This window comes from Emydura macquarii, unplaced genomic scaffold (assembly GCF_026122565.2).
Source record: "Emydura macquarii macquarii isolate MOO-44397 ecotype Brisbane River unplaced genomic scaffold, CSIRO-AGI_Emac_v2 contig_767, whole genome shotgun sequence".
Lineage (NCBI taxonomy): Eukaryota > Metazoa > Chordata > Testudines > Chelidae > Emydura > Emydura macquarii.
Genome location: NW_027130904.1, coordinates 89600 through 104693, shown reverse-complemented (window position 1 = coordinate 104693; position 15094 = coordinate 89600). Strand labels below are relative to the sequence as shown.

Genomic DNA, 15094 nt, shown 5'->3' with positions numbered 1-15094 from the left:
CAGCCCGGACGGGCTTCTCTTTAACTCCAGTACCTTTGGTGGTGTGGTAGCAACAGTAATCGCTCTAAGCTCCGTAGCAGCTCTGCTCTGCTCCGCTCCTCCTCTCAACTCACTTCCAGCTGCCCCTATCTGCCTGACAGGGAGGCTTTTAACTGCTAGGGCAAGCTCCTTAATTGGCCTCAGCTGGCCTAATTGGCCTAATTCACTTGGAGTAACTCCAGGTGAATCACCGAGGGAACAAGGATTTGTTGATCCTGGGGCTAATATATATCCACTCCGATACTCTCCTATAGCCATCAGATCTGGCCCTGTCACACCAGGTACCTCTATTAGCTTACTGCTAGATTTACTACTTACTCACAAAAGCTCATTTTATGATTACTATAATACTACTTCATTGCCTACATTTTTTTTAAATTTGCAATCTAGCAAATTTCTGTTAGAACAGGCTGTCCCAATTTAACATGCTTGGAACCCAAAGTTTACCTTAATAAAGATTAGTAGAAATAAAGAAGCCCTTAAAATAGGATAAAACAAATTACATCAACTGTCTACCAGACTCATCTGATATCAGATCCTAGTTCATGAAGTTGTCTTAAGCAAGATTTAATGTTATGTTTTAAGCATTAAAACAAAATGAAAAATTAGTTTGTTATAAAAATTGGGCATCAAATTACAGTTACAGCAATTAACACAAATGAGGAAATTGTGATAGCAAGATTTTTTGGGATTTTTAATGCTCAATGCACTATATATGATATATAAACAAACTGAAAAAAGCAATTTCCCCCCAATCTCTCAATTACAGTAATCTAGTTATAGTAAAAATGATATTATTTGTAACAATAGCTAGTAAAAGAAATTCAGACAGAATAATTTTTTAAGTTGGGAGTGCCCCCCTACAAGAAACAACTGTCCCCATTTAGGGCCTTCTCCTGCTCCCTTTGAAGTTAATGGCATAATTTCCATTTATTTCGGTGGTGGAGAGTCAGGTACCTTGCTCAGCCTAATAGTCTGAATGTTCAAAATGTAAAAAAAACTTTTCACAGTGCACACATCGCAAAATATTTTGTAAAATTTCTCTAAATACAATTGGTATTTTTGAGAGCACTGCTAGTGATGACCATCTTGCTGAAAAGAGTTTGACAATACCAGTGTGGCAGCACAATGTAAAACAACTCACACATTTTATATCCTTTTTAAATACTACACTATTTATAACTGTGCTAGGTGGGCATGTGGTGTCTGTACTCTACATGCTGCTGTTAGTGTAGACATAGCTTCCGATACATTTTGCAATAAATAAAATCTCTCCCAGCAAACTCACTCTCTACACACACCCTGAAAACTCTGCGTATGAATCATGTTTTGTCAAGTTTTATCGACTAATGGACTTGCTCTGTGCATACCATATATTGGATGTGAAACTCTTCCATGTAAAATTAGTATCAGAAATGTGTAATGCATGATACCGTTCCCATTCACAAAATAAAACAAAACAAAACAAGTAAAACTACAAAGACTATTTAAAGAACACTTCACAATGACATTTCTCTCATTTTTAGTATAGTGTAATCAACTTACCAGATTTGTGCTTCTTGTGTTTTGCTTTCTTTTTGATGATAAACAACTTATTCTGGATCTCAGGTTTGTAAGATTTGAATGGGTGAGAATGAATCTCACGCTTTCTTTGCAGATCATCACGCTTTCTCTGCAGATTTTCATTCAAAATGTCTTTCAGTTTCTTTTTTTTCTTTTTCTTTTTTTTTGCCCGCATCTTAGTAAGTTTTAGTTTTTTATTATTCCGTAGTGAATTCTCTAAAATCATTTCTCTAGCAACTTTGTGGCAATTCATATCTGGATTGTTGCTATGACTCCTATTCACATATACTTGGCAGATTTTAAGGGCATTCGTTTTCAATGGGTTTGGTTCAGTTTTTATTAGGGAAGCTTCATCATGTTTCTCTCCATTTTCTACAATCCTGATTTCTCCTGGGCTGAGAGGTTCCTCAAAGCTAACAATCTCCCCCAGACTAATTGGCTTCTCCTGGTTTTCTTTACAGCAGCCAGGTTTTTTTATCTCACAGGCTCTATGCATTTTAATTTCACAGTTGGGTTTCATTTCCTTTTCTGTGGTGATACTGAACTTATCCAAGTGGATTTTTGCTGGGCAACAAAGAAGAGTATCCACATTTTCCCCTGCTTCTGTCTTACAGTGAGGTAATAGCTCTTCTCTACCATCAAATTTGACTTCCCCATTGCTTTTGCCGACATACTCATATTTCACTTTCTCCAATTTAAAACGTGGTACTTTTTTTACTTTGATGGATGGAGCTGGAAAGGCAGGAGCTTGAAAAGGTTTCTGTTTGTAAATCCGTACATCGGCACCACAGAACTGTGGAAAATGAACATAGGCATTCTCCAAGAAATCATAACCAAGGATCACTTCCCTGCATTCATGGATAGGCTGCCCAAGCACAGCATCTTGAACATCTTTTTGTGTTTCATATACGAAGTCACAGAGGCCTTTTAACAGCCATACTTTCTGGTAGAATGGGAGTTCATGAAATGGCTTTCCCTCTAAAGGGTTAACTTCCCCAAGGACTTTAAAAAACTGGGGACATAGCCCAAGCTTTTCTGCATAACCATCAGGGTTGTCAGTTTGCCCTACAACAGTGTACCACTGCTGCACTTTCTGTCTAAGTGCTGCTTCCCAAGTCCTATAAGGAAGAGTTGGCCTTCGATGCAAGGTAGATCTACGATGAGGAGGACTTAGCAGAGAAGTCATTATTTTAGATAAAAAAGCATTACACTGAGGCATGAGAAGACAACGTTCTAACTCATAGAAAACTATTTCAGGCAAGTTTAGAATCTGCTGTGCTAAACAAAGGAAATGACCAATAGCTGGAATTTCCCACATGGTCTCCATCCTTGTAGGTGCTGCTTGAGCTAAAAGTGACTTTTCCCATTCTTCTATTTCTTTCTGACTAGCTTCTTCTGCCTCTTTTCGTTCTTGCTCTCGCAGCCTATTGGAAAAAAAAGAAAATTCACAAAAATTCAGGTATCACATATACCTTAAACAGTAAAGGAGACAAGTCAGAAATATAGTATGAAAAACAAATAGATTTTCTTTAAGGCAACAAAGAATGCAGCACATAAAATCAGAATTCAGTTTGCCTCTATTGTGGATTACGTAACACATCAATACTCAAAATGGGAAAGTATAGGAGATTACAGCTTACCTACACTTCTTGCTGCCACTTGGAAAAAAGGGTGATGGGGACGAGAAAAACTTGATAGATACCATCAGGGGATCCCCCCAAAACACATCTAAAGTCAGTTTATCAGCAGACAGTGTTTGCTCACCAATTAAAATCCTATTGAGCTGTATACTTGAGATTTTACCCTCACGTTGCTGCACTGTGATTTATAACAGCTACCTTGTCATCTCGTTTCATTTAATATCTTTCTGATTTATGCGCAAATACACACACTTAACAAAAAGTATTCTACTGTATACATGACTTTTTTCCCTGTATGGGTTTTAGTAGTCAATTTACAATGGGGATTTGAAAAAAAAAAGTCAGAATAAATGAAGAATTAAATGGAAAATAACACTGAAAATATTATAGTGACATTATGTTTATACATATCAATATAAATTATTATATATTAATACAGTATTCCTCAGCTGGAATACTGTATTCAGTTCTGGTCCCCCATCCAAAAAAAAAAAAAAAAAAATACAGCAGAAATAGGGTATATTTCGGGACAGGTGATATAAATAATTAGAGACTAACCTAGAAAAATTTCAATTGAAAGAGTGAAAAAATTAAGATTTTTTTTTACTTTAGACAACACACTAATAAGAGGGAATTTGATAGAAGTATACAAAATAATAATTAGTATAGAGAAGACAGACGGGGCACTTCTATTTACCTTTTTCATAGTGGAAGTACACAGTACATTCAATCAAATACAACTAAACAATCAAATGGAACTAACTGCCATAAGATAGGATAGGCCAAGAGGTAACAGGTTTTAAAGAAAAACTGGACATATATGTAGATAATGAGAACATCCAGAGTTTCATTAGTAAAGATATTTTTTAAAGTTTGAATGGGATATAAACCTTCTGGCTTCGGGGGATACACTGCCCTGTTAACTGCCCACTCTTAACTTATAGGCCAAGGAAGAATTTTTCCCCCGAGAAAAGTTATTCCAGAACTGCCTATTGCAGAGTTTCTTACACTTTCCCTCTGAGGCATACTAACCATGGCCAGAAACAAGGAAACTGGGCTTGCCTGATCACTGGTCTGACCCAATATTGCAGTTCCTATTATCTTATTTGCAGACTGCTTGCACCAATTCTCCCTCTTAACACACAAATACATTAATGTTAAATATCAATTAAAAGAATTAACTCCTCCCAATTCAGCCAAATAACCCCCAACCAAGCAATAACTCCTTCATTTGATGACGGAAAACTACTAATGGAGTACTAGCCTCCAAAATATATATATAACGTATAAAGTGGCAGAGTAATGTCTATGTATTTCATTAATACCTCAGAAGTGACAAAGCCTTGTTTAGATTGTATCTTTGTTGCAAACGGAGAAATATACCACAGACCAGCACTTTTCAGAGTGAGTGTGCTGTACGTATGAATTAATGTGCAAGATCTACAGATAAACAGCCATGTAATATCAGGATACAATTCCAATGAAAGTTTCATCTGACATAAATCAGTAAAGTTTAATTGGTTTGCAACTGAAACCCCAAGATGAAGTTTCCTAACACTACATTGTTCAATATTTGTTTTTTATTTACTTATTAAACACCAAAAGATACATTAATGCAACACTGAAAATCAAAACTGAAATGCAAAAAGTTCAGTAGATTTAAAAGCTGATGATCCCAGAGCAGCATTAATTCAGCCACATTATACATGAGGCCAAATCTTGCTTGCCTTATCTGGATGAGTAAGCCCACCAAAGTAAACAGGACTACTTGCATGAGTATAGTGAGTTATATCTGTTCTGCATTATATTTCAGGATTACCAATTATTAAGATGTTAAATATATGCCATTAACCAACACATATGTACAAAGGTGTCTGAGTTAATTAGGAACCTTCACGTCTACATTTTCTAACTTTTGTCCATTAAAATATTATATTTCAGTACTGTATTAAGTTTTTTTCATTTAATTTCTTGAAGGTGGGGCAGTAGAAGAATAGAGAAAAGATTACAAAAAGTTAAGTATTCCCATCCAACACCCATATAACTGCCACACACTCCTGAATCTCTCCCCCACTTGCAAGAAGCCTGCTGCTCCTTCCCAACTGCATAAGGCGATTCCAAATGCCTTATCTCCTCCCAAGCAGCTAAATACTCTAATATATGGCAGTGTGTTTATCTGAATATGTGAATTCTTGAAATATATATACAGGTAGCTGTGTATATTAGAGCACTTCGGTTTGAAAAGACGTAGGACCAAAAGGATTTCTGAACCTTGGAGATGGGAGTGTCAAGGTTGCCACTGGGAAGGCAGTAGTCAGGTTTAGCAGATGGTGAAGTGGGCTTCTCACAGGGAAGAGCCGTTAATAGCCAAAACCAATCCTTAATTTATTAAAGATGTTGAAGTTACAGCCAAAGATCACATGCAGACACATCCTTGCAGAGTATACATAGTAAATTTGGCTATATAAATATTTTCACTGTATCAGTAGGAAAAAGCACTTGAGAAGGTTACTCACCCTGTGCAGTAACTTAGATTCTTCAAGATGTCTCCCCCTGTAGGTGCTCTATTTCAGGTGTCCATGCATCCTGGCACCATTGATTGGAGAATTTTGGCAGCAGTGTCTGTCTGGGGCGTGCATAAAAATAGGAACCCTAACCCTAGGGCACCTCATATCACGCACATGCAACCTAAACCCCTCAGTTCCTTCTCTACCGTAAAATCCCTAATGCGAACTCTGAAGTAGAGGGGAAGAGGGTGGGTAGTGAAGCACCCACAGGGACATGAATCTTGAAGAACCTCAGTTACTGCACAAGGTGAGTAATTTTCTCTTTTTTGAGTGTGAGTGCTCCACTTCAGGTGACGGTAGAGTAGTGCCCCACTGTGGCTGGAAGGGACTTCGGAGTTCCTTGAGTGACTAAGCACTGTGAAGTCTAACAGTGTATCCAAACCTCTCAGTGATTGCATAATATTTTGTGAATGTGTGTTCAGAGGCCCAGGTTGCAGCTCTTCATATGGCCCTGAGTAGTACATTATTCAGAAAGGCAACTGAAGTCACTATTGATCTTGTAGAATTGATTCCAATCCCCGATGGGGGTTGTATTTTCTTTTACTGGCAGCATAGGTAGACAGAGCTAGAGATCCATTTGATGGATCCATAGCCATCTGTATGGATATAGCAGAACCTTTAAACTGTTCCGTTGTGGAGATGAAGAATCTTGGAGATTTCTGGAAAGGCTTAGTTCTGTACAAGTAGAATGCCAGTGCTCGTCTGATGTCTAGAGTATGTAGAATGGAGTCTTGCTTACTCCCGTGTGGTTTGGGGTAGGATGTAGGGAGATGAATCAGTTGGTTTATATGGAAAGACTATGCTACTTTGGGTACGAATTTTGGGTGAGGTCTCATGATGATCTTATCCCTAAAAAAATACAGTATATGGAAGATGGGCCATGAGGGCCCCCATATCTTGCTTACTGGCCATGCAGACTTTCCAAGAATGCTGCTTTCATTGATAGATATATTAGGGAACATGTATCTACTGTTTGAACGGTGGACCAATGAAGCATTTTAATACCAAGTTTTAGTCCCATGGTGCTGTAGGATCGCAAACTTCTGGGTATGTATTTTGTATACCCGTGAGAAAACGCTTGGTAATGGGATATGTGAACAGTGATGTTCCATTGATCTTCTGGTGGAATGCGTTAATGGCTGCAAGGTGTACTTTCATGGAGCTTGTGGGTAGTCCTGAATTTTTTAGTTCCAGTATGTAGTCTAGCACTAATGGGAAGGATGTAGAAAATGTGTTAATGCCCTTGTTTTGACACCATAAATAGAATCTTTTCCATTTTTGAAGGTACGTCTTATGCATGTTTGGTTTCCTGCTGTTTAGTAACACATTTAACTTGTTCTGAACAGGTTAATTCATCATGATGGAACCATGTAGGAGCCAGGCCTTCAGGTGAATCTCTTCAGAATCAGGTGGAGAAGCTGGCCCTCATCTTATGATTGGAGGTCCCTCTGGATAGGGAGATGTCGTGGAGCACAGATAGCCAGCTGCATCAGATAAGACTACTAAGTTTGTTTGGGCCACATCAGGGCTGTCAGAATGACCTTGGCCTTGTCAAGGCTTATCTTGTGAATCACTCGCGATATTAAGGAGATCAATGGAAACATATAGGAGGAATGTTGCTTCCCATTTGAGAAAATAGGCATCCCCTAGTGACCAGGGTCCCAGGCCTGCTCTCTAGTAGAAGTATGGGCATTTTTGATTTTGTGCTGCCACGAACAGGTTGATGGATGGGAAACCCCTTTGCTGAAATATGGATTGTAGGCCTGTGTTGTTTACTTCCCTTTCATGATCGTGGGGAAATTGTCTGCTCAGTGTATCTGCTGTCATGTTCTGACAGTTGGGGAGATAGGAGGCTGAGACGTTTATGTTGTGGCATATGCAACAGTCCCACAGTTTCATTGCCTCGGTGCAGAGGGAGTGGGATCAGGCTCCCCCTGTTGATTTATATAGAACTTGCAGGCAATATTGTCGATGATCATCATATGTACTGTTTTGTTCTTTATCAATGGAGGGAAGTGGAGCATACATTGCAAACCACTTGTAGCTTGAGTAGATTGACGTGTAGCTGTGTCACCACAGGAGACCATCGCCCTTGAATGGTATGATTATGCAGGTGAGCACCCATCCAATTAAGGAGGTGTCTGTTATGATCAATACAGATGGCTGGTCCTGGTGAAAAGGGATCCCGTGCATACGTTTTCTGATCATGCCCACCAGCGTAGAGACTCTTTGATCATTGTGGGCATTGTCAGGCTTCTGTTCAAGCTGTGCTTGCTCGGTATATAAACAGAACATAGCCAGCCCTGTAGGTAACGCATATGCAGTCATGCGTGTCTTACTATGAAAGTAACGGCCATCATATGTCCTAGTACCTGTAGGCAGGTACGTGCAGATATGCAAGGGCTGTCCGTGGCTACCAAAATGAGGTTTATCAATGTCAAGAGTCTGTTCATCAGTAGTGATGCTCTGGCCTCTATGGAGTCCAGGTATGCTCTAATGAATTCCAATTGTTGTACAGGAATTAAGATTGATTTCTGTTCATTTATCTGTAACCCTAGGTCCTAAAAGAGACTGATGGTTTTCTGAGTACTGTCGATTATCTCTGATCTAGTGGGGCTTCTTAGTAGACCATTGTCAAAATATGGAAATATCTCTCATTTGCGTAAATGTGCCACTGCTAATGCGAGGGTCTTAGAGAATAGTTGCGGTGCTATGGAAAGGCCAAATGGTATCGATAATGGTCTGTTCCTAGTGTGAAGCGAAATAACCTTCTGTGAGCAGGATGAATTGGGATGTGGAAGTAAGCGTCTTGTAGGTCGAGGGCTGAAAACCAATCCTTCTGTTCCAGCACTGGAATTATCGTGGCAAGTGCAACCATCTTGAATCTTTGGACTTGTAAGAACCTGTTGAGCTTTCTAAGATCTAGAATGGGTCTCTATCCTCTGCTTTTCTTCTGTGTTAAGTAGTAATGGGAGTAAAATCCTTTCTCTCTGTATTGTGTAAGAATTTTCTTCACAGCACCTAACTGTAGAAGGTGGTTTACTTCTTGTCGCAGAAGGTGCTTATGAGAAGGGTCCCTGAAGAGGGTTGGGGAATGGGGTTGGGTGTGTGGCAATGAAGTGAAGGGGATGGAGTAGTCCAGTCATGTAATCTCTAAGGTCCTTGGTGATTGACGCCCAGGTATGGTAGAAAGGGTGTAAATTGGTGGCCAAAGATCTGGTTGGTGTTTGGTATTTGCACTATGAGATGAGGAAGGTCGTTCAGAGCTTCAATCAAGCTTTCAAAACTGTTGTTTGGTCGATGTGGTAGATGACTGGGTCTGAGATGGTCTGTCTCTGGAGCTTCTGTCTTTGTCTCTAAGGATCCAAATGTCTTTGTTGATGTGGGAATGAGGTGTCCCTGCCATGCTGATATGGCTGCGATAGTCAGTGAGAGTAAGAAGGGTTGCCCAGGAGTCCTTCATAGAGTGGAGGACCTCATTGATTTTAACAGAGAAGAGTTTTTCCCTGTTTAAGGGAAGATCTTTAGTTGTATGTCTTTTGGGATACCTGATGACTGTACCCAGGATGCCCTGCATATTACAACTGCTATGGCTGTTGTTCTTGCTGATGTGTCTACTACATCAAGGGATATTTGTAACGCCATTGAGGCAACAAGTTGTCCCTTAATAATTAGAAACAAACTGTTCCTGCCTGACCTCTAGTAGGTAAACATCATTAAGCTTGTTGCAGTTGTCATGGTCATACTTGGCAAGGAGTGCTCTGTAATTTGCCATGCAGAACTGTAAGGGCACAAATGAGGAGACCTTTCATCCAAATAAGCCAAGCTCCTTCCACTCTTTGTCCTGTGGAGTGGATCTGTACTGCAGTTGTTTGCCACATTAGTTTGTGGCTTCCATTACCAGGGACTGGGCACGGGGTGAGAAAAAAAGAAGTCCATGCCCTTGGCTGGCACACAATACTTCCTATCTGCTCTTTTACATGTCGACAGGGCCGTACCTCGTGTTTGCCACACAATCTCTGCTGGCTCCATCAGTGCATTATTTATAAGTAGCATGATTTTAGAAGTGGAAGAGGTTTGTAGAATTCATAGGAGTTCATGCTGAGTGTCAGACACTTCCTCCAGAGGGATCTCCTGGTCTTTTGAATAGTTCTTGGAACTGCTTAAAATAGTCAGCAGTGGTGGGAGGTGGGGGCATTCTGGCCTCCTCTGGTGACGATAAGGAGTTATGTGCAGGTGGTGTTGTGTCTTGCTCTGTACCCTCTTCCCTCTCATCCCCCTTTCTTCATAAGCTTCAGTGGTCTCCAGTATGAGGGAAGGTGATGGCAATTTCATTTCATCCCTATGTGGTAAAGGGTATGGGTGGGCATAGCCACGGTTGACTGTACCATCATTGAATCTCTTGCCCACATTGGGCTTTTGATTTCATGGATCCCAGTGGTGGTCTGTATTTGATGGGTGAAGAGTGGTGTGAGAAGAAGGCACCCTCTTCTTAGTCATCGCCCTCATTGCTCAAGAATGGTGGAACGATGGGTGATGCTGGTTATTCTGGTGCCGTATACTCTGGAGTATCATTGGTGCCGAAGAGCGACGAGTGTGGTACCGAGAATACTGTGATGTCTTCGCGGTGTAATAGTTGGTGTGTCCTCGGTTTTGGTGCCATCAGTACTGATGTCAGTGGTTTAGGCAGTACCATGGGTAGTGCCAGTGTTTTGCAGCCTGACTTGCTTGAAATGAGTGGTGCTGTGTCTGTCAGTGCCAATGAGGTTGTTGCACCGGTGGTGGAGGCATAGCCAAGGGTGAGAGCCTCAGTGCCGTGGTTTTCACCAGGGTTGTCAGTGCCATTGAGAAGGAGTCAGATTTACATCTGGACTCCTTTTCCTTTTGATGGGTCTCAGCAGCAATTAGTAAAACATTCATGAAATTAGTACTTCATTGGAGAAATGTACTGGCATCACTATCCCCTCAAAAATATTTTCTTTTGTACTGAGGGTGCTACAAACTCCACTCAATATTACAGCTGTGTCTTCGGGCCACTTATTAAAAAAAATGTGAGGGGTTGTGTACGGGGGGGAGTTGTCGTTGTGCAGTGAGATGTATGGGAGGGGTTGTGTGTGTATGAGATATGGAATGTTTAGAGAAATGTTCTGTGAGGGGAGGGAGGGGCACGAGAGAATGGTGTTTGGAGAGGGATGCCCCAGCCCATAACCCTCCCCAATCTCACACGTTAATCTCTATTGCCACTATGGCCGGTGTCCCAGAGGGAAGCGATCTGCTATGCAGAAGCCACCTTAGGAGCCTAGCCAGGGGAGGGGGAGAGAGAGAGACCACACCTTCCCTGCACCAGGGGTTTGAGACTCACTCTTTGGGGGGCTCCTAGAAAGGAGGCTGGGGCACAGCTCCCTCCCCTGCTGCCTATTGACAGCAGCAACTGCCATGTCCCTGGAAACCAACTACTGGAGCAGATGAGGAGGGGTGTGGAGTCAGCGATGTATGCTTTGGCCCCATCGGGTCACAGCTTTGGAGACTCCATTAATCCAGGCCAGCACCACAGATCCCAGCCAGGCCCCTCCTCTGAGCTCCTGCACAAGGGGTATCCCAGAGCCAATGCCTTCTCCTGGCTGGGCCGAGCAGGACCTGAAAACTGAAGTTCCCTGCAGCAATGATGCTGGCCAAAACCCACCCTGTCATAGGGGATAGGACAAGCAGATTCTTAAAGGGCCACACCAGAGCGCTGATGGGACTGCACAGAGGAGATGTAACCCGCATGGTTTCTGATCTGTGCTGGATATATAAGATTGCTGCACAGTTTTCACGGAACTATGAGGGTATTATTAAAACAAATTACCAAAAGCATGTCAGTGTTCCTGTAAGGGCAACATTTATACTCTATATAATTCCACTAAAATACATCATTTTTGTCCAAATATTTTTCTCTATATTACTAAAAGAATCTAAATTAAGGACAAACTCTCAAAATAAAAACAAAATCCTAAAGATATGTTTGATCACTGCTCACATGCAACAAGTGTAAATTTTATTTTTAAATTTTTTTCTCGAGAATGAATCTACAAAATTTAATAAACATTTATTGCACAAAGTCTTTCCATATTTTCCAAGATTGTATTTTATTACACAATATTGTGTTGTGGCCATATTTTATCTCCACTATTGCACATCTAGTTTGGAAACAAACAAAACAAACAAGATTTCAATACTTGGTGGGTGATTGTATGTAAAGTAACATTTAAAAAGGAATCTGTATTTTATATATTTAACTCCAAACCACATTGGTAATAAAATACTCTACACTGAGTAGTGTCAGAACACTGACATGATGAAATATCACTGTAAAGTGTGGCTGCAACAAAATTAAACTATTATCTGACAAATAAATGTCTGATCCAAACATTTTTCTCTGAGTGACATGTCCAAAAACTGTCAAAAATAAATTCTCTCTTCTTATGGCCGAATCCTGCATTCCTTACACAATCAAAAATTCCCCACTGACTTCAACAGGATTTACACTGAATAAGGACTCTAAGTAAAATTTAGGGCTCTAGCTGAATTTTAGGGGCAAATCTGGTCTTGCATCTAACGAGACTCCTCTTGTGCTTTCTACTGGGGAGAGAACTTTCAAAGCTTTAACTTTGTGAAATTAACATGAAAATAACTGCTGGATGGTAAATAAATCTGGGGATAAACCTGTTACATAGTGCAGGTGGGCACAAAAAACCTGTGACACTATGGCCCATGCATGTTATAGTTGCACGTAATACATTTTGTTTTATATTTTTTTCCTTTAAAAATACAAATTAGGAAATACAATAATACTACGTTAAATATTATTTAGGTTGCTAAATCAAGCACTAAGTAGTTATGAAATGTAGGGTTGCCCACAACCTTAATTATGCCACTTTATTCACTTACCTTATGACACAGTCTTTAATTACATAATCACACACTATTTTTCCACAAGACCCCTGACTTATTCAGTACACAGAAAGGACACATGGGGACAGAATTAAGGTTGTGTGAGCAAAGTAAATTCTGCCATTTTGAAACTTGTGAGTGCTTGACTTTGCAACCTAAATTACATTATTTTAGCATATGGCTTAGGGATTTTTTTTTTTAAATATAATTTTCTATAAAATACCTAATGGCCAGATTTTGAAAGGTATTAGGTGACTAAAATGCAGACAGGTACCTAGTGGGATTTTAAGAAGTACCTTTGTAAATCCTGGCTGTAAATCTCTAAACCCAATTCCACAACTTTTATTCTTGTTAATACTTAATTCAAACACACAGTCCAATGGGGCCTTACAAAGCTCCCACAACATGGAACTGATAATCAACAGAATCAGGAAGATAGGGAAAAACGGAACACAAGGAGATTTTAAAAAAGTCAGATGTTATTACATATATATGCACAGTGCAAAACAAAATAAAATAAAAAAAGATGCTGCTGTAACAAGAACAAGGAAAATGTCAGTTAAAAAAAGTAAATAAACTACTGTTGATACACACATTTTATGAAAAATGTTCACACCCATTGGTTCTTCAAGGGGTTCTTTTCAGGTTAGGTCCACACTGGTGGATATGCCACCCAGAAAAGAAATTAATAGGCAAGAAATGTTCCTTTTTTTTCTGTCCCATGGCTTATCTGTCAATACACTCCAAGTGGAAAGCAGCAAAGAATCGCCAACAGGAATGGCAGTATTGTAGGAATAATCTTAGAAAACCCATCTCCCAAAAGATGTATCCAAAGAAGCTTGTAAATCCAATTTGTAATATTTTGCACACAAATGGAAAACCAAGCTGCTACTTTATATATTTCTTTCAATGAACTAATGTTCTGCCCAAAATACAACTGAAAATATTAATGCCTGAGGAGTAGGATTATCCATAAATAATTATCCTCCTGACATACAACATCTGATCAATCTTGTGATAATAGATTTGGACAATTTCATTCGTTCTACACCTTTAATGAAATAAAATAATCAGTAACAATGACTAGCTGAATCTCTCTCAGGGTTTCTCCAGGCATCTAGTTTTCTACCATGAATGTTCTTTATTAGCATACTTACCATAGCATAGAGGGAAAAGGATGATGAACTAATTTTTTGTGATCTGAGAAAGACTGATTAATCTTTTGGTAAAAGTATCAATCATCTTTAATGTGATTAAATTCTACTTTAAGATGAAGTATTAACTTTAAACAAAAAGTATTTCCCATTCTAGCACTCTTTCTTGATGTGATTGCTGTTTACATGAATAAGTAGGTGTGACAGATGTGGCAATTGCATTGGAAAACCCTACTGAATTAAGTTTTAGTATCTCTGGAGTCCATGGTATTAAATGCAAAAGTTATGTATTATTGTGAACATACATGATCAAAGGACTATACCGAACAATGCGAGGGACAATGTGTGTGAAGCGGATTTCCTGGGAAATATCTAGAGGGAGGTGAATGCACATTCCTTCCCCCCATCCTCAGTTCTTCAAAAAACAAAGTTTTTGACACTATATCCTGAAGAAAAAAAACATTGTCTGCTGAAGGTTGGAGATCAAAGGTCCAAACTGCATAAAGAAACAGGACTATCCGCTTATTCTGAGCTAAAGCTGCTATGAACTTGTAACCACAGAAAAACTCCATAGTGGGGTGTGAAGCTGCTGGGGCTCAGGGGAGGAGAATCTCTGGTAAGCTTATTAGAATGCATGTAGGTTTTATTATTTTTAATATTTTTTTCTGTAATGCTTTCACCTTAAGAATTAGGTTGATGTGAGGCAGCTTACATTGACCCAACTCTATAAGCATCTACACTAAAATGTAGCTCCCACTGATGTAACTCATCCACTACACTGATTTAATAACTCCACCTCTGTGAGAGGCATAGTGCTTAGGTTGATGCAGTGTCAGTGTAGACACTCCGTTGCTTACATCGACTGTTGCTGCCTTTCAGGAGCCATCCCATAATGCCCGACACTGACAGTTAGATCAATACAAGTGCTCCTGGTGAAGACATGCACAAGCGATTTAATTACTACAGTGGCCGTACATTGACGTAGTTTCTCCTAATGGTGGTCCCCACAAAAAACCTCATATGAAATAGGTGGGAACCAATACCAGCATAGTGAGCTCAGTGGTCATGCTGTCATTGAGGGAGCTGGAGTACAGAACTGGGAACTGTGCAATGGCATCATGAAGGCACATATGAGCCAAGATCCATGAAATTACCTGCAGATCTCTATCCTAGTTCCTTTCTATTTTACTGTTTTCAC

The 15094-nt window shown here is 39.9% G+C and overlaps 1 protein-coding gene across 6 annotated transcripts in view; it reads right to left on the bottom strand.

Moving 5' to 3' along the window:
* BRD10 (bromodomain containing 10) overlaps positions 1–15094 on the bottom strand; it is a 95043-nt gene that overhangs the window by 67303 nt on the left and 12646 nt on the right. For all 6 annotated transcript variants that reach the window (XM_067543031.1, XM_067543033.1, XM_067543037.1 and 3 more), the window contains one exon: positions 1585–3026. In XM_067543031.1, coding sequence (XP_067399132.1) covers positions 1585–3026 — 1442 coding nt within the window. The remainder of the gene's footprint in view (positions 1–1584; positions 3027–15094) is intronic.